Source organism: Aythya ferina, assembly GCF_964211825.1.
Source record: "Aythya ferina genome assembly, chromosome: 6".
NCBI classification, from domain to species: domain Eukaryota; kingdom Metazoa; phylum Chordata; class Aves; order Anseriformes; family Anatidae; genus Aythya; species Aythya ferina.
The window spans coordinates 15350935-15374083 of NC_140303.1; the positions used below are offsets into that span (position 1 = coordinate 15350935).

General features: G+C 47.9%; 1 protein-coding gene and 1 long non-coding RNA gene across 4 annotated transcripts in view; both read right to left on the reverse strand.

The window, feature by feature from the left end:
• Window positions 1–1528: 1528 nt before the first annotated feature.
• On the reverse strand, window positions 1529–11476 carry LOC311438453. Its single transcript, XR_014694116.1, has 3 exons — window positions 10783–11476; window positions 10043–10241; window positions 1529–1781 (listed from the first exon to the last, which is right to left on the reverse strand). It is a non-coding gene; the product is annotated as an uncharacterized lncRNA (long non-coding RNA).
• Window positions 11477–16350: 4874 nt separating this feature from the next.
• PARD3B (par-3 family cell polarity regulator beta) overlaps window positions 16351–23149 on the reverse strand; it is a 397551-nt gene continuing 390752 nt past the window's right edge. For all 3 annotated transcript variants that reach the window (XM_084522836.1, XM_084522835.1, XM_084522837.1), the window contains one exon: window positions 16351–18033. In XM_084522836.1, coding sequence (XP_084378962.1) covers window positions 17679–18033 — 355 coding nt within the window. In that variant the 3' untranslated portion in view covers window positions 16351–17678. The remainder of the gene's footprint in view (window positions 18034–23149) is intronic.

A 23149-nucleotide genomic window follows, 5' to 3' on the forward strand; every position in this document is an offset into this window, starting at 1 on the left:
CCATCCAGCTGCAGCTTAGGAAAATCAGTAGGGTCTTTCGGTCTTCCTGCGGTGGACAAGTGATTCAGGACCCAACCCAGTGTTAGCCTGTGGGCAGTACTAGTCCTTTAGCGTATTGCATTTCATTTCCACATTAGCAGAACAGAACTGCTAATACTTCTTCTCTCCCACCCCTTCTCTGAGTTCTCTACTTGATTATGAACTCCTGAATGGTCTCTCCCCACGCGTAGCGTAGTAGGTCTGGTGGCTACTGCAATACAAACAATATTCAGTTACAGGTTTTTCTTTTTCCTCCACAGTGTGCTACATTTATCAGCATCAACCAGGAGCCCAGCACAGTCAGGCTTTCCCTTGCTCTCAGCACCTCAGAGCATTTGGGTTCGCAAATCTCAGTATTAATAATACATTGTGCAAAGTTGGTACAGAGCTCAAAGTTTTCCGTGTGTGCGCTGGAGTTTGATTGTAACTGTGGGTATCATTATCATCAAAGAGACTGAGGAATGGCAGCTTTTAGTTAAACAAATGGAAAGCTGTATTTAGTCTCTTTTGCCACATTGTGATAGGAAAGAATAAAGGCTTTTAAATATATTTTACAGCTGCTGTTTCTTAGGTTTTCTGCCTTACAATAGTCTCCGTGGTTCTGACTGGGAAGTTGTTGCAAAAGCTTTTTGTTTTTAAGCCTCCTATTGAAATAATACATATTAATTGCCTCATTCCTGAGTTTTTTGTTGTGGTGGAAATTTCAGATGGGGGGTGGATGGATGAGTTGTAAACCATCAACAGCTGAGAGGGGGTGCACTGCTACCAGAGACTGAGGGAGAAGAAATGTCTCCCGGGAAAGTGCGAAGACAATTGGCAGAGGAGCCCAGGGGTCTTTGGGGGGAGCAGCACAGAGGCAGAGCCAGGAAGGGGGAGCCAAAAGTGCTCAGCAAGGAGGCCAGGTGGGAGCAGGGACAATGCCAGAAAGGAGCAGCATGAGAGTGCACTCTTTGAAGAGAAAAAAAGAGCTGGATTCGTCACGCTGCGGCCACCAAAAATGAATATCAATGAAGCAATTAGCTCTGTGAGCAATAGGACAAATGAACGCTGCTTTCCTAGAGGTGCCTAGCATGTGGTTGGATCCACTGCCGTATAATAAAGGTTGAGCTCAGTTTTTTCTTGTGATAGCACGAGCGCAGTCGCTCTGTCCTCTGTCCCCAGCTGTTTTCTCAAGCCTTGTAGAAGATTTATATTTCTGATGAAATTGCCCCAAGGTTCAAAAGTTACTGTGGCAGCAGGAGCTACATATAGCCATGTATGAGCCTCTTTGCCTTACACACTTAAGCTGAAAGTGTGTATGTATATCCTGTGGAATACTTGCCAACACAGTGCTACCTCAGCGGGCTACAGGTGGTTTAGGAAAGCCACAGAGACTGCAAATAACCTCCACGTTACATGATGCAGCACTGAGCCACTAGACCCACCCAGGGCAGAGCTGACACCCCCAGGCTCCTCAGCCCTCTTGTGCCACCACTCACCTTTGCTCCTAACAAACATTTTGGCCGCTTTCCCCCGATGGTGCTGATAAATACAGAGGCAGTGGTTTTCTCTCTTCAAAGTATTCTAACACGTTCAGACCGAGGGTGTCCGGGGAAGGCAACGTGAGCTCCCATCTCCTCTCAGCTCAGCCCCACAGCACAACCACGGGTCCCACGCATGCCAGGTCCTGGGTGGCTGTCACCCAGATGAGCCCTGCTCCAGTGCTGATGCCAAGCAGAGGGTGAGCAGCAAAGAAGCCCCATCTGTTAAACACATGAAAGGTGAAATGACTGGAGTTCAAGCCAAGTACTGAAACATAGCTGTGAAGCTGAAAACTTTGTTCCAAAAAAACAAAGACCCACTTTAAAATTAGGCCAAAAAATCCTATCCTGCTTCCATTGAAGTCAGTGGCAAAATTCCCACTGGTTTACCCAGGAACAGGATCGGGCCACTTCCAGACAGATTTACAGCCAACATATGCTGTAACGCTTGCAGACTGCATGCACTTACTTCTATTTCCAGCCCTGTTTTAAAAAATTATAGCAAATGCCTATGGATTTGTGCGTATGAGTTATTGTGCTGCTAATGAGAGGAAGAATTACCCGAACATGGTTTAGATGGTCATCTGTTGCCAGCACAGATGAAATTGCTGGGTCATTCACTGGCTTCGTATTGCTGTTCATCCCATTAGCATTTCCATTAGAATTATTGCAAAATGTAACTCAATTTCTTTCCTTTTTTTTTTTTTTTGGCAGATGTGGGGAGGGACACGGCCTCTTTTTGCAATCAGAGTTGCTAAAGAATTGGTAGTGAAGTCCTAGCCACGCTTTTGCAGCACTCCACTGCCACTGAGGGCATACTCCTCTTGACAGGACTGCTCTTTCTGAGCTGGGGAGCAGAGGGGAGAAGTTCTGTGAAACAAAAGACAATGAAATAACTTCTTGCAGCTGAAGGCCTCTAGATGTAATGGGTGCGTGCTCACATGCTATAAAACTCCGGCTAATTCATTCCCACATGCTCCTTGCTTGGGCAGCTGAGTCTGTCCCTCTTAAGTGTTAAGAAGTTTGCAGTCTAAAGCCTAAAAAGATCTTGTTTCTCAAAAGTGCTGTGGAGAACCAGCAATCAGTGGGTTCTCCAGAAGCTGCTGTTTTGCCAGTCCCTTCGGTAAGCAGGCCCCATGTTCTCTGCAGCTATTATTATATAAAAAAGAAGAGAATCATCTCATGGCTGAAGACTCCCTCCCCTCACTCCTCCCACTTGGAAAAAAACCCATCCATTGTTTTCCTGTAATTGATCAAGCATAAACATTCAGCTCTACAGTTTTACGACTAATCACTCTACTTCTAAGACACGTGTTTGCAGCTATGCAAGGCACCAGCTGCTGTCATTCCAATGGATATTAATTTATATTGTCTCCCGCTCCCGTCCTCCCTGCACCGACACACAAAGGGAGCGGGGTGGCAGCGGGAGCTTTATATGAAGACATCTGCTTGAAAGGCAGACAGTAGCCGTGCTGCCGAGATTGCACCTGGACTTTCACTGAAAAATCAGGCACACCAGTTGCTTCCTGGCACTCCAGGCTTTGTTACGCGCACGCATTTTTGACCGCTGTTATTTATTTATTTATCTCACTCTGCGGGAAATGAAATGCCAGGACAGAGGGGGATTTCAGGAGCAAAATAGAGCTTTGCCGAAATAAAATGATGCAGACAAGTGGTACAGAGAGGGGGGTGAGGAGGAGGAAGGGGAAAACTGGCACCTCTGATTTTAATGCCCTAAAAGGTTCTGTTGGGGAGAGGTGAATAGCTGGCAATGCTCAGCTCCTCTCCAGAGCTGCTGGCTGCTGACCGGGTTTGTGTGCAGGATGATCCCAGCCACCTGCAGCCCTGGGAGGAGGAGGTGGCAGAGAGTGTGACTTGGTTGTCCTTCGGTGAGATTCCACAAAGAAAGAGAGAGCACGAGCCTGAGGGCCTCAGCCTGTAACTCACAGGAATGTACAAAGTCGGAGCTCCCCAAAGCCAGCTCCCAGTAGCCAAGCTAAAAAGCACCCGAATCTGCAAGCTCTCCCCATCTGTGGTGTGATGGCCACAGCCCCAAGCCCAGCCGGCACACAGGAGGGCTCACAATCCACCACGGTACCTGCTACAGACCTCTGGGACTGCCACAAGCCACTGCTCCTTCAGCTTGCACCCCGGGGGGAAATCCTGCGTCCAGGGACGTGTAGGGACTTACACACTCTGGTAGCACAGCCTGTTCTGCTACAGCGTTAAGATACCATCTCCCAGAAAAAAAAACCACAAAGCTGAGGTCTTGACTATCGGAATGTGAAAGATTTCTTTCTCCTAAGAGCAGCGCTGTTTCCCAATCCCTTTGCGTTTACTAATCAAATACCATTGTGACTGGGGTCACGTTACGTTATGGCTGTCAGCTCTATGTCTATACTGTATTTTTCATGCCCTGTCCTGGTCTGTTGTGTTGTGTTGCCGTTTCACCCCCAGAGGCAGCACTTCTCCTTTTTCCTTTCCTGCTTGCCTTGAGGTTTTGCCTAGAAGCCCCCGTTCAGGCTTGGACTCTGTGCTGCCACATCCTATAGATGACTAGCAAACAGCTTACTAAGCAAAGAAGTTGGTTAAGCAGTTGCTCTGTGGGATTTTATTACACTAGTAAAGAACTGAGGGATGGTAATGTGCAGTTCAGATATGAGGTGCTGTTTGCCCACGTTTCCTGCAGCAATTTTTCAAAATAAAGAACCAGGAGATGTATTTCACTCTTTTTAAGACCTAGATGGACATGAAGGTTTGGGATTCTTTTATAACGTCTGAGCTAGCACGGTTCCTGAGACAAAGCTAAAAATCCTTTCTTGTTATTACATTACATGCCTGAATTCCCATTGCAGTATACCACATGAAGTCACTTACCCTCTGCGAGTGGGTATAAAATACTGCTTCTGGTGGAGAATTCATATCTAGGCATGTTTTATTGTGCTTTTTGCCCAAGGTAAATGAGAATGTGGGTGCAGGATGGGGAAGGAATCTTTCTTACCTGCTTTTTTCATTAGCTTAAGCCGAACCTATTGATTCTGTTGGTAATTGCCTCAGAGCCTGCAGTTATGGGAAGGCGACACAAACATCTCCTTTTGTGCCTCAAAATTTTTCCTGTTCCTTGAGCTCATGGTTTCTATTCCTCCACTCTCCCCACAGCTCTCCAGAGAGCTCTGCTTCCCCAGGGATACACATGTCACAGGGCACGAATCACGTGAAATATTAGCACTCCCTCTACACATACACTCTTAAATAAGTCAAGATATTTTGGGACAGAAATGTTATTTTTAGCATCTCTGTCCCTCTGCAGCAGCCGCTGAGAGGAAGAAGTTAAGGAGCACTGACCACTGTGCCATTAGACAGTTTTGACTGACTAGTCCCACCATAATATATGACTTCACAAAAATGACGTCAGGAAGTAATACATTTTAACAGACGCTCACCACCCCCTTCTTTTCTATAAACAGAGCTGACATCTAGAAGGGGCAGGCTGCAGATGGGATTGTTTGTCTCTTAGCGACACGCATATCACAGGTTGAAGTTTCATGGGGAGTTGTACCCAGGCCACTGGTAAGCCAATACCTCTGAAGTAGTGTCCATTTAAAGGGATGCTCTCTAGCTGCGCTCTTAGGAGGAGACCTCAGGTTCAAGGCAGATCAGGGAAGCGTCCTATCTTACAGTCTCATGTTCCCCAAGACTCTTCCACTGGATTTCCCAGTCCATTATCCATACCTTCTGTCAAGGTTGTCCAGATTCCTAGGAGCTCTGAGCCAGATGATATTGGGATGATTTACTGAGGGTGGGATGACAAATGAACTGTGGCAAACCTCGTGGCGTTGGCTGCACAGAGCTTGGGGAGTGAGAGAGGCTATGAGGCATGCAAAGCACAAGCTTTCACTGGACCAATGCATTCCACAGCATGACCACACAAATCCTCACAGAACACACACACATCAAAGGGTGAAGATTTTTTTTCCTATTAGATAAATTCCTAGATGTAACCTGGGATCAAAATCTCAGGGCTTGTTTGCTGATCTGTAAGCTGTGCCCATGCAATACAACTCTGTGTAGAGACATGTATTTGAATTAAGTTGCTTTTTTCTTATTTTTTGGGCTTACTTTGCTTTTGGAGTGCCAGTGACTTTCATGTGCAGTCAGTGCTCCCCTCCATGCAGATGTAGAGTAGGGTTTCTCTCTCTTGCAAGGGTTAACTGTGCTGTGTTTGTAAAGATCTTGGAGAGCTCTAATCCCTGTGGAGTGCCAAATCATCTCCTTCTTGCTCTTGCTTCCAAGCGTTATGATTCCGTGGGCCAAATACAAGTTACTTTTACATGCACTGTAGCTCCTTCCAAGGGAGAGTAGGGTGCAGCTCAGATCTTTGAGCCCATTCTGTACCCACATGGTGCCTTTGTGCCCTGGGGCTCTCCTGCAGGAAGGGCTTGTGTGGGTCAAGCTATTGGGATGCCAAGGCTTTGGGTCTGCCTGTCTTGGGAAGGCAAGGGCCAGCTGTAAAACTGCTACAGTGAACGCTTTGTCCTGCCTCCACCAAGGACCATCAGTTAATCACAGGCTCACCAGCAGCTGGTAGCAGTGAGGAGAATCATCCCTCGAAATGCAGCCATGTCCCCAGGGGCCTCTCATTGCTGGGGTGAAGGGGGACGGCTCAGACACACGGGGGACAGGAAGAACCTCAGGTGACTACAAACAGACTGTGCAAGTGCTCAGGAGAGCTAGAACTGGAAAATGATCCTCTCTGTCCTGACAACTCTACACTTCACCATCTCTCTCCTCATGGCAAGAGGGGTGAGACATGGGCACACAAGGGGCTTCTTTCCCCAGCTTGTCACAGAGATGGGGATGAATAAATGGTAGAAATACAGGGATGTGCTGCAATGCTCAGCACAGGGGGGCTCAGCACGGACATGGCCCTGCCAGAGGCAGCGGAGGCCAGGTGGCAGGATGTCCCGGGAAGGTCCCTCCAAACAGAGGGTGAAGGACTGTGGAAAAGAGGAGTGGAGGGCTGGGAGGGGGCCTGGCATGATGCTGCAGCAGGAACCTCCTTCTGCTGGTTGGATTTCAGCCACGTTAGCAGCCGCCGTGCTTAACCCTGGCTGATCAAAGCCTCAGTAGGAGATTGCACTCACCCTTCTGCCCTGTCACAGCAGCCGCTTCCCATTCAGCGGGGACATGAGTTATTCCTCCTTTGTGTGTGAGGCCCTCCTTGCGGGGACCGCATCTTCCCCTTAATCAAATAATCAGATGCACTTATTGTTGTGGAAATCGTGCCCTCCCCTGAAATGCCTGACCAGAAACAGCTTCCTGGCTTTGTCTGCAGCCCGGCAGCCTGGATCCCACCTCTCCTCCAGCACAGCCCAGCCTCAGGGGCTGCATGGGGCAGCCAGCCCCTTGTGCCTGCACAGAGCGGACGTCAGAGGGGCTCTGACAGGAGCTACAATGCTGAACGCCTTTCTGTGGTGTCCCAAACCTGTTGGGGGGCTGGTGCCGAGCAGTGGACTGAGCCCCTGGCCCTTCCTGCCACTGCTCACTGCAGCAGCCAAGGTTTCCCACCCTCTGGTCCAGTCCCTGGAGGTGCTGAACTGAACCGAGACCCTCACAGGCCACAGCCAGGCCCGCGGAGCCTCCCTGCACCCTGCAGCCCCGGCTGTGGGCACACGGCTGCAGGGACCTGCTGCTGAGCTGCTGCATGGCGTGGGCTTCCCAGCCAAGCCAACAGCCTGCTTAGTCTGCCTGCTGCCCCCTGTCCCCTGGACACACGAGATTTGATGCATAGTTTTTTTCCTCCGATCCCATATCCTGTTAGGAAAAGAAATGTCCTGACTGCACCGCACCAGCCTGAATTTTTTGGATTTTTTTTTTGTCCTGTTCCTTTCCTGTGTTTACACTCCACAGCACAACGTTCAGTACTCGGAAGATAAGGACAACGTAAAACATCTTAGCTTGAGAGCGCTCGCAGCAGGAGTGAAAGCAAAGAGAGCCCCTGCCCTGCTCCGTCACCAGCTGTGACAGGAGCCCCCCGTGCACAGACCCGATGGAGGGAGCAGCCACCCAGCATGTGGTTGCCTGCACCAAGCATTACCCTGTCCTCAGCCTGCACTGGGACACAAGTAACATGCCTGTCCTCCCTCTGGGTGTTTTTTGTGCCCATTTTGTGTTTTCACACCGATCTGCTTTCTGGTTTGTGAGCCCAGGCTCTGGCTACAGGTGACACTGGGAGAAGGGAGAGGTAGAGGTGCAGGGAACGGAGTGAACTAAGTGGAAGTGTTGTGTTTTGTTGTTGCTTGTTTTTAAATAAAAAGGTTTAAGAAATTAAAGCAAACATTACTTGGCAGCTAAATACCATGGGTACGCAGAGCACCAAAACGTCCCCAAAGCTGAGGGCCCCGTGCTGCCTGGTGGGCTCGGTCGCCAGGCCCTGCTGCAGCGGGGCTGTTTGCTCAGCACCTTCTCACTCCTGCTCCTGGGAGCGTGGGGACAAGCACGGGGACGAGCACGTGTGCCTGGGGCAGCACTGCACCCAGCCCTCTGGGACGGGGCAGCTGATGGGCGCATTGTTGGCTCTCTGCACCTAAAACACAAATCCAGCTGGACTCAACCTTGTTGAAGTTGGTGAGAGAACAAATGACTCTTGTTCGGCACCAGCATCCAAGAGGACACATGGAACCAAACAGACAAAACAAAAGACGTCCTGCTCAAAACATCGCCCCAAACACTGCCCGTGTTGGGCCGAGGGCCCCCTTTGTTCCTGGTGGTTGCAGGGCCAGGAGGACCCCGGAGCTCAGCTGGCAAACAGGCTCCTCCGGCGCCGCCGGGGCCCAGGGAGCCCTGCCCAAATGTCACTGCTGCCGGCCAAGCCTGTGACTGACAAAAACCACGTTGCAGGGTGACTTGAATCATTTGCTGGCATCCCTCAGCCAGCCCCTGCCAGGGGAACAAAAACACCCTAAAATGCTGAAGGAAACACCATGCTAGAGCCGCTGCCTTGACTGTGATCACCCTGGCCGTGCTTTGTGACCTGCTGCTCTGGTTGCTGCCCTGCTGCCCCCTTTACTCCTCACACAGGAGCCCTTGGGCAGCGCCTTCCCCTGTGCGAAGCCGGCAGTCCCAGTGGGGCTGTGGCCCAGAGCGATGGCACTGCCACCACCGCTCGGCCTTGGCAGCAGCAGCACAGCTACCGATGGACCAAACCTCCTCCCTGACAGAGAGCAGGAACTGGGAACCATCCTGAGCTGAGGTGACGGGAACCTCAGGGTGTCCTGCCCAGATGGGCCCACCACTGCCCTGTCTTCCCTGGTACCCACGTCCCCAGGCCACCAAGGTGACCTGCATGGGTCACCACACATGGCAGGTCCCAGGGCTCCTCGGTGCCTCCACCACACCAGGAAGGGGAAAAGCCACAGCCTGAGTTAAGTCTCACGTTTTCTCCTCTTTTAATGCTGAACACAGAAGAAAATCCACAAGCAAGAGCCTCAGGAATTCAAGTTTAGCGAATGCTGCCTCTGCTCACAGGAAACTTGGCCAGAAGTAAACTTGCAGAGGAATGTAACCGTTGCAGAAGATGGTGCTTGGCTTTTCCAATCCAAGCCCCTAAATACATCGCGCTTTGGCTGTGATCTAGCATTCTTGCTTTTCTTTTCCTTTTCTGTTTTGTAGCAACGACAACCTAAGCACTTTCCAACTCATCCTAACCCTCCCAGCTTTGTTCCCATCACTGCTCTATCCACTCTGTTGTGCTATTAAAGCAATTTGGGGGACTGCGCTGGGATACAGCCCATGATAAAAACAGCCCAGTGAAGAAAAATGATTTTTTTTTTCCCAATAGCAGCTCTGTTATCTTTGTCCTCTCACAGCAATGAAAACTCACACAACTGGGGAAGGAGAAAAGGCGTGGAGGATGGGGTGGGACCAAGTGCTAGGAGGTAGGGATGGGGCAGGAAGGGCAGCCTGGCAGCATAATTGGGTTAAATGCTCTCTGGACTCAGGCCTCAGTGTCCTTTTCTTATACATAAAGAAAATGACAGGGAACTTGCTTCCACGTAAGGGATGGAAGCGAGGAACAAGGAGGAAAGCAAGGAGAGACGCATTCCATGATTCAGCGTATGCGTGCCTCCTCATGGACACAAATACCCTACTCAAACCTAATATTCCCATAGTTGTGACTTATTTGGCCAAACTTGAATGTAGAGTTGCCAACTGGGCATGCTAAGCGCACCTTTGATTTCCTCTGCATACTGAATAACCAGCAGGCTGTCAGTCTGCTTAACATCACCTTACAGCAGCTTCAGGATTGACTCTCATTTATGCTTTGGTTTCAACCTTTCCCATCCTGGCCAGGCCAGTGAGCACACTGCCACCATGCCATGGCCCTGGTGCCTGCCCCGCAGCACTCACCTGCTGCATCCCTTCCCCAGGCAGGGCAGGGACCTCCCTGCACACCCAGCCCACCTCTGCCAACTGCCACTTACAGAGATGCAGGCGCTGGGCTGACACGTGGCGCATGGAAACGCTGCTCTGTCTGAACACCTCCTGCTCGCTTCGCTGAGTATGGCTCAGTCCTGGCCGTTCTGTACATCCATCCACTCATACATCGTTTTCACCAGTTTTTCTCATGTGCATAGACTGCTGTTCCTCCTGACTCCTCTTTCCTTTGGAGAGAGGGAATGGCTGGAAATATATTTTTTTAGATCAAAAGCAGCAATACCTAAATATATATGCATGTATGTATTTGTATAGCAACATACCTAGCAGGAAGGGGAAAGGGAAGAAATGAGGGCTGCTTTATTTACTTTTATTTACTTATAATCTGCTTTCTTCATATTTGATCTACTTATTCTCTTTTCACTCCTTGAAAAAATTATGGCAGATGAAGTCTCTTAAAATCATAGCTTGCTGGTTTGAAAATCTAGGCTGCAATTTAGATTAGCAATATTGGTTTATTTATTTTTTTATTTTTTTGTACTCTGGATTGAAGGATGCGATGTATGAAAACTCAGATTTAACAGAGCCTAGAGATTAAATCTCATTGCGTAGGTAAGGTTTTGGCAGAGAAGCAGACAGTGCTTCCTAACCAGTACCCAGAATTTGGAGAAGAATGGGTTGGTTATAATGTAAGTTTACTTTTCTTGTAATGAATTTTAATGATAGCTTTCACGACTGCTTCTGTGATTCATAAGAGAAAATTAAAAACCCACACCTTGAAACTTACACGACAATGCTGCTAACATCTTGCAGTTGCTGGCATTATCTTGGAGAACCTTTCAGTCCTGTTTCTATGGCACATTGTTTTCCTCACAAAATGTATTTTAAATATAAAACATTGAAAGTTCATTGCTTCTTTATATCATTTTTATTCATTACCTGCTGGAGGCAAAGGGCACGGTTTTATATAGAATCCCCATTGAATATCTTATTTTGCAATTTTACTCTACTGTACATATTTCCCAATAAATTATTTTCTTTCAGATGCAGATATTCTTCTGGAAAAGCGAAGCAGGGCTGTTTCCTCTGAACTGAGTTTTTTTTTCTTTTTTTTTTTTTTTTTTTTTCTGTGAGCACAGCCAACTCGTCTGTCTTGGGTTAGTTTGTCAGGCATATTTTGGGAACGTTTGGAGAATTAATTCTGTTTTTAAAGACTACAATCACCTTTTTGGCCCCTGAAACCGGTTCAGCAATTTTGCCCCAGGCCAGCAATAGAACAGCTTTTGTACACGTCAAAGGCTCACTCTAGACAAGCAAAACGAGGACCAGGACCGTGGAGATAAAAATCTGTGTCTTTCTTGCAATCTATACCCACGAAGCAGCTGATTCGAAAGTGACCGCAATTTGTCCCTGTCTGTAACAGTGGCTCAGCCCCAGCCCATGCTGCACGGGAACGCCTGTTCCAGAGGCCACATGCTTCAACTCTGTATCGCTTTCGGGTGCCAGGAAAACTCTTGGTGTTGGTTACCTACAGCCACAGATGGCCCAAGGCTTCTCAGCAGTGAAGGCAAAAGTTGTGTTTGAAGGTCAATGTGGCTCTGGGGGGACTTGAGAGCTCAGGGTGGATCTGAGAAGAGGGGGGAATCTGGGAGGGAAGGGGATGCAGTGGTGGCAGTGATACCCAGAGAGGTGAAGGGAGGCAGGCTGGAGAGTTGGGTAGCAAGATGTAACCTAGGGGAGGGGGCAGCAAGGGTTGTCTTTCTCTCCCTGGGCCAGTTAATGGGTTTCCTTACAATTCCTTCTTGCCCCTTTGTTTCTTCCCCGAGGCAGGGACAGCTTTGTGCTGCAAAGAGTTCCTGACCTGCTGGGCTTAGTGGATCGGTGTCCCAAGCGGGAACTGGGGAGCAATGGTCATTATTGGAAGTGTCATTTTCCTTGTTGGCATGTGAACTGCACGTCAGGGGCAATCCTCTCTCCTCTCCATCACATGCTCCCTCTCCCCTGCACCCCATTCCACCCTATTCTAATTTCTTATCCCTTCTCCTTTGCTCCAGTTGCCTCTCCATCATTTCCCACTCTTCCTTGATCACTTCTACCTGATTCCCAGAGCAATCCTGTCTCTCCCAGAGGAGCACTTCCTGAAATTCTGATCACTGAGTTCTCAGTTTTTAATACACTCTCAGTTTATCTTTTGACACTTTGTATAACTTGAGCAGATAGAGAAACTCAGGCATCGGTGTTTTATCTGTCCAGTTTTTAGCGATGAATGCAAATCATGACTCCATAACTTTTAAAATTGGTGTCTACATGAATTATAATTTAATATGGGCTAAAATGGACCCAGAGTTGCCCATGAACAGTGTCTTTGCTATAAATGCCAAGATCTGCATTCAAAATGTTTTAGAATGCAGCACACCTTCATTTTAACTTAGCCATATCTTGTGTTGTAAACCTTCTGTACTTTTCTATCCCTCCACTTTGTTCTTTATTCTTTCGTTTTCTTCACAGCAAAATTTGCATCTCATAAATGCTACATTCTTTTCTTTCCTTCCCATTCTAGTGACGTTTCACTTAAATATGTACTAATTTGAATATTACATCATCTAACATAAACATAACACCCTTGCCTGACTCTCAGTATGCTCTACAACCCGTAGATCTGATCCTACCAAGATTTATGCTTGTGCATAATCTGGAGCATGAGAAGTAGTGCCATCAGCTTCAGCAAAATGACCCACGTACCTCAAGTTAAGTACCTGTGTAAAACTTTCAAGGAGTCCTAAATCTCTGGGAAGATAGTGCTGCAGCCATCTCGCTGAAATACAGCCGCAGCCAGCTGGACCTGGTACAGGCTACATGGCCGCAGAACAGCTCGGTCCTCACTGACAGCGAGGGCTGGGTGTTGCGATGAAGCTGCCTGGGGAACTCTAGCAATGAACATGCAGTTGCCTAAGCTGAATTCGTTGAGTTGGCAAGGGACTTCTCTCTCTTTCTCTCTCCACCTCTCAGGGCTACAAAATCGGGACTCCGTCTCTACAACTGAAGACAATGCAGATTTAATGATGAATCAAGTGAAGCTTGGTGATTGTATTTTTTTTCTTCTACAATCAGCACACGGCTGCTGTGGTTTGTTCTGTTGGTGTCACCTTACCAATTCTGATCCGGCCTGATTGCACATGGTCTTCTAACATCAAATCACATCCAGAGGTGAGGATGACTTTGTAGACACAAAGAAGAGAAAGACTCAACATGCAAATACATAATCATACATAGTCTTAAAGCCTTTATTTTATTGCAAAATAAAACAGGTAAAATTTGTATAGCCATATGTAACAAAAGATCAAAATCTTTTATGTGGTACTAGAAAAAAACTCTCAAATTGTGTGTTGAATTTCTCCCGCAAAACAATCACACATGATTCTGAAATCAGTTTTGCTTAACCATACGGGTATTGTCAGGACCATAAACACCTTCCTCTCCGCCAAAATAACACAGAAGTGTCTAAAAAAGTGTGTTTTTAAATTCAGACAGTAAAGAGTGCTTCTAACTTTGCACTTAAGGCTTAGAGACTCTGCAGAACAACACTGGCAGAGAGCACAGGTGTAGGGCCTTTTGAAAGTGCAAAGCAGCCCCTGCTCAGAGCAGAGCATCAGGATGTGGCCCTGGCAGAGCAGGTGGTGGGATTCACTCACAGCACTAACCTTCTGATAAACAAACCTGTGGCGGCTGGGAGGAGGAGGTAGCACAATTCATCTGTAAAAAAATTAGGCAGCATGTGAAGCTATTTCTAGTTCAGGAAGCTGGAGTGAATCGGAATGCAGAGCTGCACGCAATTCTTCAAGGCAGGAGCTTTTTTTTTTTTTTTTTTAAATTAAAATGCTTAGTTCCTCTTTTTCCCCACAAAGGACAATTGCTATTTCTTTATGCAGTCAAGGGGTGCCTAGAGACTCCTGCCTTATATTATATCACAGTGGTAATGTCTGCTCCCAGGCCGAGACCACGGGTCACTAGTGGGTGGTCACTCAGAAAATCCACAGGCTCTCCCCGTATATCTTCATCTTTCAACTGCTGGGCCCGGCTGGCCACGTGCCAGGGCCAGAGCTGCCGGCTGCATGCACCAGCTCAGGAAATCAAAGCTTCCAGCTTCAGGCAGGAGCGTGCCTCTCCCCCTCGCCCTGACTCCCCTTCACACGCACACTTATGGCACGCCGCTCCTGCCGCAAGCCCCAGCCCTCCCTTCACACCCCCTACGTCAGGAGCTGTGCTGCTGGACTGGCACATTTTGGATGAGGGAGTGCGAGGCAATTACGTGTCAAGAGCATTTCAGACTCATAATTTTCCCAAACATATGGACATATGGGGAAAAGAACAACTTGTTACTTAACGGCTCTTTTGGATTTTTGCAAGTGTGTATTTTCAACCGTCAGTTGTAGCACCTCGTGAATTCTGCACGGTACATATTTTTCCACAATATGGTGCTAAAATCATACATTTTACACTGCAGAGAAGCTGACTATATATACTGTAGTTACACATCATACTTTTGAAAATACCATACCTCTATCGGATATTAAACCGGCAAATGGCAATCCTCTCTTAGAACAATGGCACCAGAGATTGAGGAGATGCTCTGTGATACTTTTTGGTCTTGTTCCCCCAGCTAGGACAGCCTGCTCTTCCTCCTTAGCTCCTCGCCTGTAGGATGCATCCATATATTATGCTTGTAGCTATTTTATGTTTTTTTTGGAAGGAAGAAGCTCTGTACTGCTCTAACAGCCGAAGCATCGCTTAATAACCTGTTGGGTAAGATTAACAGCTCAGAAGTTGTTGGTTTGATCTGACCGCCTCAACCGAGCGGAGCTGAGGCAGTCAAGGGGAGCTGTTAAGGGAAGATTCAGGTTACGGGGAGACAATTGCGCAGGTCCTTCAAAGGCTATAAATAACCCAGGAGCTGTTTCCATCCAGATTTTATTTGGCCCTGGCTCTTGAAATACTGTAAATAAGTTCTGCTCACTGTGCTGCGATGCCATCTGAAGGGTTAGTTGAGAGTGATTTATAAAGGCAGTAGCTTACATTCAGAGCTGTTCTTAATTGTGGCCTGGCTTGATAAAGCCACTGTCGCAAACATATTAGTTTCTTTACAGCTGGATCAAATGTATCAGGGGTTATATTTCAAGCAGGGAAAGGAAAGTATTTTAATTTGTTTTCGCTTCACTTTCAGCAGGGCTTCATAACACCAGCATCTACCCTGTGGCTGCCAAGTCCTGGCTGAGTATCCTACAGCATCTAAAACTCTTGTAGAGGAGTACAAGGCTGCGTACAGCACGTATGCGACAAGGCAGAGTTTCCTTGGGGAATGTGCCTTATTTATGGAGGGTACCGAGAGACACCCAGCTTTACATCCAACCTCTCCCTCAGAGGTTTTCCCTCCTACATTTCTAGGGAAGAGGGCAGAAAGAAATGGAGCAAGAACCAAACATACTTCCTTCATGATCAGTTGCATTCCTCTCCCTCCCACCGATGCTTCCTCCTGACTGGATCTCGAGCTCGCCTGCCCCTGCCCCGGGGAGCCCAGCCCTGCCTCTGAGCCAGGGAGACACCCCCTCCCCACCACCCCAAGGCTGCTTCTCCCCCTGCTTCCAGCCTGCCTGGTGGGGAGAGGTCGGTGTGAATGCAACTGCAGGAGCCCACGGGCCAGCAGGGTGGATGCAGATGCTCCCAGACTCTTCCTGGCGCTGGCAGCACACAGACAATGGGCTGGCAGGGATAAATGCTCACCCTCTCACGGCCACGAGCTGCGGCTGTGGCCCCTGGAAGGCAGCAGCACACAAACCCGCCCCCCCATGCGCCTTACGGATCTCTTACTCTAACGAGGCCTTTTCCCAGGGATTTCTAGTAAAGGGGCACACTCCTGGCAGGATAGATCTTCCTGTGACATTTAACACCTAGAAGTGACCTATGTGATTTAATCTGCTGCATACCAAAGGTGTCAAAAAGACATCAAAGAAATCCTTGCACTTAATCCTTGGCTTAGGTCACAGTCTCTCCCTGAGGAGGAGAAGAGCCCAAACTATTTAATAACACTCCCAAAAGACAGAAGTTGAGGAATTAAGGGCACTTGGCGACTTCATATTGCTAGGTGGCAAGACTGCATGGTTTCCCTGCAACAACATCCTTGAGATAAACCTCTGAGGGCCCCCAGCCCTGCTGGGCCAGGTAGCTATGTCTCTGTGGCTGCCATCGTGTATTTCTGGCCTCCTGGCAGGCTGGGTGCACAGCGAGCTCAGGCTGCACGGGGCAAAGAGCCGGGCAGGAGCCCCAGCATCGTGTGCCCCCAGCTCCCCACCCACCCACCTCCTACCTCCTCTCTTCCCATGTACTCTTACAAATAACTCACCGCTTACAGCTATTCCCTCCTCTTCCTCCGGGGCCCCAAGGTTTCAAAGCTCTTTCTGTTCCTTTCCTCGCTTTTTTCCTCACCTCTCACTGCAAAAAGCCTCTCTCCCTGCTGGCCCCCGACTGCAGGAACTGGAGTCGTTTGGCACGTGGCACCGCCTGAGGCTGAGCTTCTCTGTGGAGGCTGCGGGCAGCCCTGCTCTGACAGGTGCCTTCCCGTGGCAGCAGGCTGGCGAGGGCAGGGCGCAGGCACTCGATCGACTCACACGCCACTGGCAGGCACTTGGCTGTCTTCCTGGCCAGTGGGCTGGGAACTGGGCTGCCCTGCCTGAGCCAAAGCAGCACCTGATATGTTAACTTAACAGGAGTTAGGGACTCCATGCCCGCGGTCACCTCCGCAGCCACTTCTTACAGGCTAGCTCCACTGAAAATCCGAGAGCGACACTTGCTGAGAACAACTAAGGATCTGCTCTCTGGGGTTTACATGTAAAGAGTGCACGTTGTGTAACTAAGAAGTGTTCACAGACACACATGCACCCAGACACACACCTCTCAGATGGCTGGCTGCCTTGTCCTCTGCAAGCCTGCTCAAGCATGGTGGATAAAACTTGTTGCCTTACTCCAAGCGCAGCAGGTACAACAAGAGGAGAATCTTGCTATGCAAACTGCAAAAAAAAATAATAATGAAGGCTACAAGATAAACTGCTGCCACCATCAAATAGAAAGAGGAAGACAACGGCCAGATTACAAATCTGGGACTGCAGCATCCTTAAGATGCAGAGCTGCTGGTCTGAACAAGCCTGGAATGTGGTGGCTAACCCCACGAGGTCCCTGGTCAGCTGATGGATTACACAAGATCCCCAGCTCCGCAAGAAGTCCGCACTGCATGCTGTGTTCTCACTTAAAGGCTCTGCAACAGTGCTCTGAAGTAAACTCCGGTGACGCCGCTGCCCTTACGCAGCCAGCTGTGTGCTGCATAGGTGCAGCCGGGTTCGGTAAATAGCCCTGAGGTGTAATGAGTGTTGCGCTTCATTTCCAGCAGCCACTTTCTATTTTAAAAAAGGAATTAAAAAATACTCAACTGTCTGGTACCTCACGTACTCAAAACACATCGTACCTCCCGCGGCTTTAGTTCGCCTGTTAGAAAGCACCTCTGCTGAGCCCAGCTCAGTGCAAACGACTCCAGGTCTAATGCCACTCTTACAGGCAGCCACGTGTGGAACAACTCTAAAAGGCCGAGGTCCAACAGAAGTCCTCCCGGGCTGTGCTGGCAAGTCCAGTGCGTGGCTATACAGCTGCTGTCATGGGGTTCTTCTGCCTGGGATCCTGTTGCCTGTACTGGTACTGGTCTGGACTGGTCCCACGGTGTCGGACAATTTCGTTATAAGCTGGTGCACGGTGGGGCTGAGGAGGGGAAGGTGGCACGTCCTGCCGGAGGGGACCTTTGTGCTGGTTTGCAACGGGCGGGGCTGGGTAGTACTGGGGGTACCTCAATTCTGCCACTCTCGTGTCTGGTGCGCGGATGTAGTTCCCCTTCGACGGGTGGACAGCGGGCTGTCCTCCTTGGTAGTAGGGAAGATCTCTCTCTTTGTATATTACTCGTGGTCCTGTTAAATATTCCAGTGGTTCTGCAGGTCCACGCCTGAGGAGGAAAAACACAATAAAGCACATAAAAAGGCAGTCTGCAAGCCTAGAGGCACATTATTGTGCTCACAGTCTATGTGTACTTTGGGAAAGGAAATGCCACCTCAACCATGACTTGTCCAGATGAGTCAAAAGAACTCCTGAAGGATAACAACCCTCCCACCTGCAAGCTACAGAAGTCTGCAACACCCAGGACGCTGGAAGAAGGGTCCAGCACACATCACGGCCCTTTTACAATGGGGGAGCACTGGAGCCCTTCAGCTCCCAAACTCAGCCTCCTGTGATCCATTTGCCATAATGGAAACAAAGCTCCTTTAAACAATGCGTGTTTGACTGAATCTTATCTGGCCTGAGGATAAACAGATGAGTTGGGTCTGCAAGTCTGCAAATCCCATAAGCTTTACATGCACAAATATTCACGCTTTCCAAGCCATTTCCCACTATTTTTTCTCCTAACATGTCAGACCGTAAAGCTTTCCAAACACTACAGTTGGAAAAACTGGAACTCCTGGAAGAAACACAAGGGATGTCAGGCTACTATACCTGTGTGCAACGGGCAAGCTGCCAATGGGGTTTCAAAAAAAACACTCCTGTGATCTGGAAGGCTCGATGTTACAACAGCTCTGTAACCTGTCTGTAACTTATCTGCATCAGTATGGATCTGACAAGCTCTAGTTCACGTGAAAAGCAACATGTGAACATGTCATCCCTGAGGATGTGCCACCGAGCCCTCTCTGTAGCTTTCTGCATCTTAATTCCATGATTTGCACTAATGAAGGACTGGTATTTTTCCTAGTACAGCTTAACTTGTGATACTTTCGAAATGGCAAAAATAATTGTTCTCACAGACATGTCGCCAGAGTACCCACAAAAGTTCAACTCAATTAGGAGTTTTTGCCAGTCTGATTGCAAATGCCTTTGCACTTAGGCAAAACCTCCCATTGACTGCACAGGAAGCTCCTCTCCAAGTGCGAGCTGAAGAAAGAAGGCAGGGCTTTGACCCAAAACAGGGGCCGAAAATATAAATCAATTACACCTGCTCTGTTGGTTTGGGACTAAACTCATCAACTGTTTAAATAGCCTTTCCATAGATTTATTAAAAAAAGTCATCGTTCATGGTACAGCAGATCAGGTGTGCACAATTCATCAATGCCTCTCTTTTGTTCACACAGAGATTTTACAAGCTCACCTCCCCTTTCTTAATCTGGACTCCCAGACTCCATTGAAATTGTTTTGCATGAAGTAAAACAAAACATGTGGTTTTCTGCTGCACTCGTTTAAGCCCATGGGGTAAATCATGGACATAGGCAATGAACAAACATTATCTGCCTTGAAATGAACCTACAATTCTCCCCCTGGAATAACTTAGTGCAAATGTTTCCTGTTTAAAATGGAAAGAGCAAAAGGAAGAATTCCAGGCCCTGGACTTTTAGGACCCCATGCTCCCCAGAGACTTTTTGCTTTAAAAACAGAACATTATAAAAGACAGGCACTCTTGGCTTTTTTTCCCCCCTCTCTCTCCTTGTGAGACAGTCCAGACAAAGTGCTGAAGGGCCTGAAGCCACCCTCTGAGATACTGAAAGGACTCCTAACCGCATGTGTTGAGACAACTGCTATCTCTGCTCACACACCTACGCCTTGCAACGAAGCCTTATTTCCACAGCAGGCCGAGGAGTTGCTCCATGTATTTCTCTATCAAGACTTGTTCACTAGTTAGTCCCATCACACACAGCTTTTAATTCTTCTGTGCACAATAACGCACATCCAATCTAAAAGGGCTTCTGCAATGTTAAGAACTGCTTTGTGTCAAGCAGCAAAGCAACAAGAACAAATGTCAAACCTACAACCATCACCTTTTAATTAGGGTAACACTCGAGATCCTGGTTATTAGATTTTAAAGATGTTCTCATCAGCAGCTGTAATCAACCAAATTCTTGTGGATCACATTAATGGGACCGAGCTTGGACACAGATCCAGAATTCACCAAGAAGCCAGGCAGCTTTTGGACAGAGATCTAACTACAAAATTGAATGACCCTAGAATAACAAAATCAAGATTAATTGGTACCAAAATGACTGCAGAGAACAGGACCGAGCCACCAGCATCATCTCCCGAGCCTTCAGCACAGCTCATCCCTCAGCTCACACGATGGGTCTGGATGCAGCAGGAAGAGGGGGATGCGCTTTGCTATCTAGCCAGCCCGCTTGGCTCCCGGCAGGGCTGCTTCCAGGAAAGCTCAGGCAGTCCAGTTCTGGGTGGAAGTCTGTGCAGAGGCAGCACATTCAGGCAGCTCTCACCTAGAATTGTGCAGCAAAGATGTGCCAGAGACCTCAGGCATGCACCCAAGCATCTTGAGCTTGTGCCACACAGTCCTCATTGCTGTTACCTAAGCAAGAAAACTAAAATCCACCATCGGTTCACTTACAGTTATACCACCTCTTGCTGTGTAGGCAGACTGCAGAGGAACATGAACGAGGGGCAAAATCTTTCTTAAAAACTACATAAATATGCAAGCTGCTCTCTTTCACACCAGTTTATCTGGGAAATACCCAGAGCTGCTATCATTCTGGAGTATCTTCCTCAGAGCTGGGGGGTAGCAGCTGGAGGAGAGGTTGTGCAGAGAGACAAGACTTGAATCCACTTCACGTGGATCCTTTAGGAAATCCCCGGGAGGATGGGAAGGTGTGCCATTTTTTTTGGCAGCCTTGGCATTAATATAATCAGGAATCTAATAAATGACTATTGCAACTCTCTCATGAGCAAAAGCTGGGTAAACCCTGGTAACTTGGCCCAAAAGGCAGCCTCCAGTCATCATGACCAGGGGAAATTTCATGAAGAATATCCCCGTGGCTGTACCACCCTCTGCAGCTCACTTCCCCTGGTGATCCAGTGGGTGTTTTGCATGCAAATCCACAAAGAATGACATTTTGCTTCCCTTTTATGACCAACACTGCATGCTGAAGGTGATTTATTTCCTTAAGATTAATTCCTCCCCACCTACTAGCCCTGCTTGGTGAAGCCTGCTCTCAGGGAGCTGCTCACAGTGCAAACGACCAGCCTGGGGAGTCTCTGACATGAACCTCCATTTGGCACATCTTCGAATACAGGAGAAAACAGCCCTTTCCTCCCCAAGTGCTTCAAATTAGTCCTCAGAAAGTCAAACTTGCTGAGGTAGAAAAACCATCTCTAGATGCCATGCTCTGACTATAGAAATGCTGTTACCATTAGGAGTGAGTCTGGGAGATGGGGCTGCTCCAGGCAGCAAAAGCAGGGTTTCTCTGGAAAAACAGCATTTTCACTTGATAGCTTATGGTGTAAAAGTATATGCTGTTGTTTACCCGTAAAGAAATTGCCGTAACAACTCAAACCAAGCCCTTTCTACTTGGCAGCCCCTTGTAGCTGCTATGCTTATTTCTGCAAGAAGCAAAACAACCCCTGCCTTTCCCCTCGGCAGACGCTGCCACCTCTGAGGAGGCCCTAATGAAATTCTTCTCCCCTTCGTTGCTGTTTTTGTAGGCTCCTGATGAGTTCAGAGTTCATGGGGCCATATCACACCTCCCAAGTGACCCATGGTTTGGGGGTCAAACCAATAACCTCAAGTGGAAAATCAGTGACCCAGGGGACTGATCAAAAATCCACAAATTGGGTCAAGCAGGTCCAGCCACTCAAAAGGACCAGGCCAGGAGTGTGTCCTTTGAGAGGACATGCTGTGTAGGAGCTGCTCTGACCGTCAGCTGTTTTCCAGATTTTTGGTCAGTTGTTTGACCTGTGGGCCCAGTGAAATTAATGGCAGGCAGAAGGTGGGGAAGTTGACACAACATCCTGGGAGGGAACTGATCTCAGAGCTCAAAAAGTGTTTCTGCTGACAGTTCAGCTCTGCTGGCTTCCAGTGGAAGATCCATCAGTGATGTGCGCCTAGCTAACAGCAGAGGCTGCTGACCGAGGAAGCAGTAGAAGGCAAGCAGGCAGAAGCACCAGCTTCAAGAAAGGGCAAAGCTAGTGGGGTAGTGTGAAAATGCACCCCTCGAGAATGTCACACGCAAGGTGCCCCTTAAAATGTTCATTTTATCATGAGGGAGAGAAATCTCACCTTCCCCTGAAGCAGAAGCATAGATCACGCAGAGGTAGCTGCAGACATGTTTGGCCATATAGCTTCACATGCTGGTTAGCAGCTCTATGGGTTCATCTTCTACATGACTGACGGGGTAGGCACTGCGATTAATTTTGAGCTTTAAGAGCAAAAAGGAGCTTTGTCCAAGTAAAGCAGGTAACCTGTTTGTAAAGCAGTTAAAGCAGGCGATTGACATTCAATTAGCAGTACATGTTTTTTTTCTCTATGACAAGTAAAGCCTGAAATAGTTTAGTTTGTTTTTCTATCTCTGCTTTATTTACCTTTCAAGCACAAAGCATGTAAGACCTAATATATTCTGGCTTTGCTGCAGAATTTTTGAACGCTTCTGGAATTATTTAAAACAGAACGAAAGGATTCAGAATACATAAGAAGGGCTTCTTTTACCCAAAATAATATTTAGTCACTGAAGTCAAATGGGTATCTGTATGTTTAAAAAAACACTAACCAAAACAGTTTTTGCTCTCTATAGTTCCATTTTTTTTTGTTTTTAAAAGACACCATTTCAGTGATTCTTCAGTTGCCAAGAGTCTCACAGGGTAGAGTGTACCTGTCACACTGGCCTAAATACCTAATGTTTAAAAAAAAAAAAAAAAAAAAGGAAAAAAAGAGCACATTTCATTTCAGGTTTACTGTGTTTCATTGTTAACCCCCATTTGCAGGTCACCTTTAACATAAGCTGCAAAGACACATGCTCGGGTTATCTCAAAGCAAAGGAAAGCAAAAAGACGATCTGGCTGTTCATGCTGTGCCCCATCATGTTGGGGGTTTGGATTTCATCATGACAAAAGAGTTTTTCTTGCCTCTGTTCTATGGGGAGAATCACAGAGGTCACATTCTTAGTACCTGGTAAAAAGCAAGGAAGGGAATGCTCCCTTCTTACATCACTGCCTCCTTCTAGCTGCTGCAGGAATATTTTGCAAGGGATATAATCTCACATGAAAAACTGCCTTCTTACTTTGTCAGGGAGTACTTCTTGAAATAA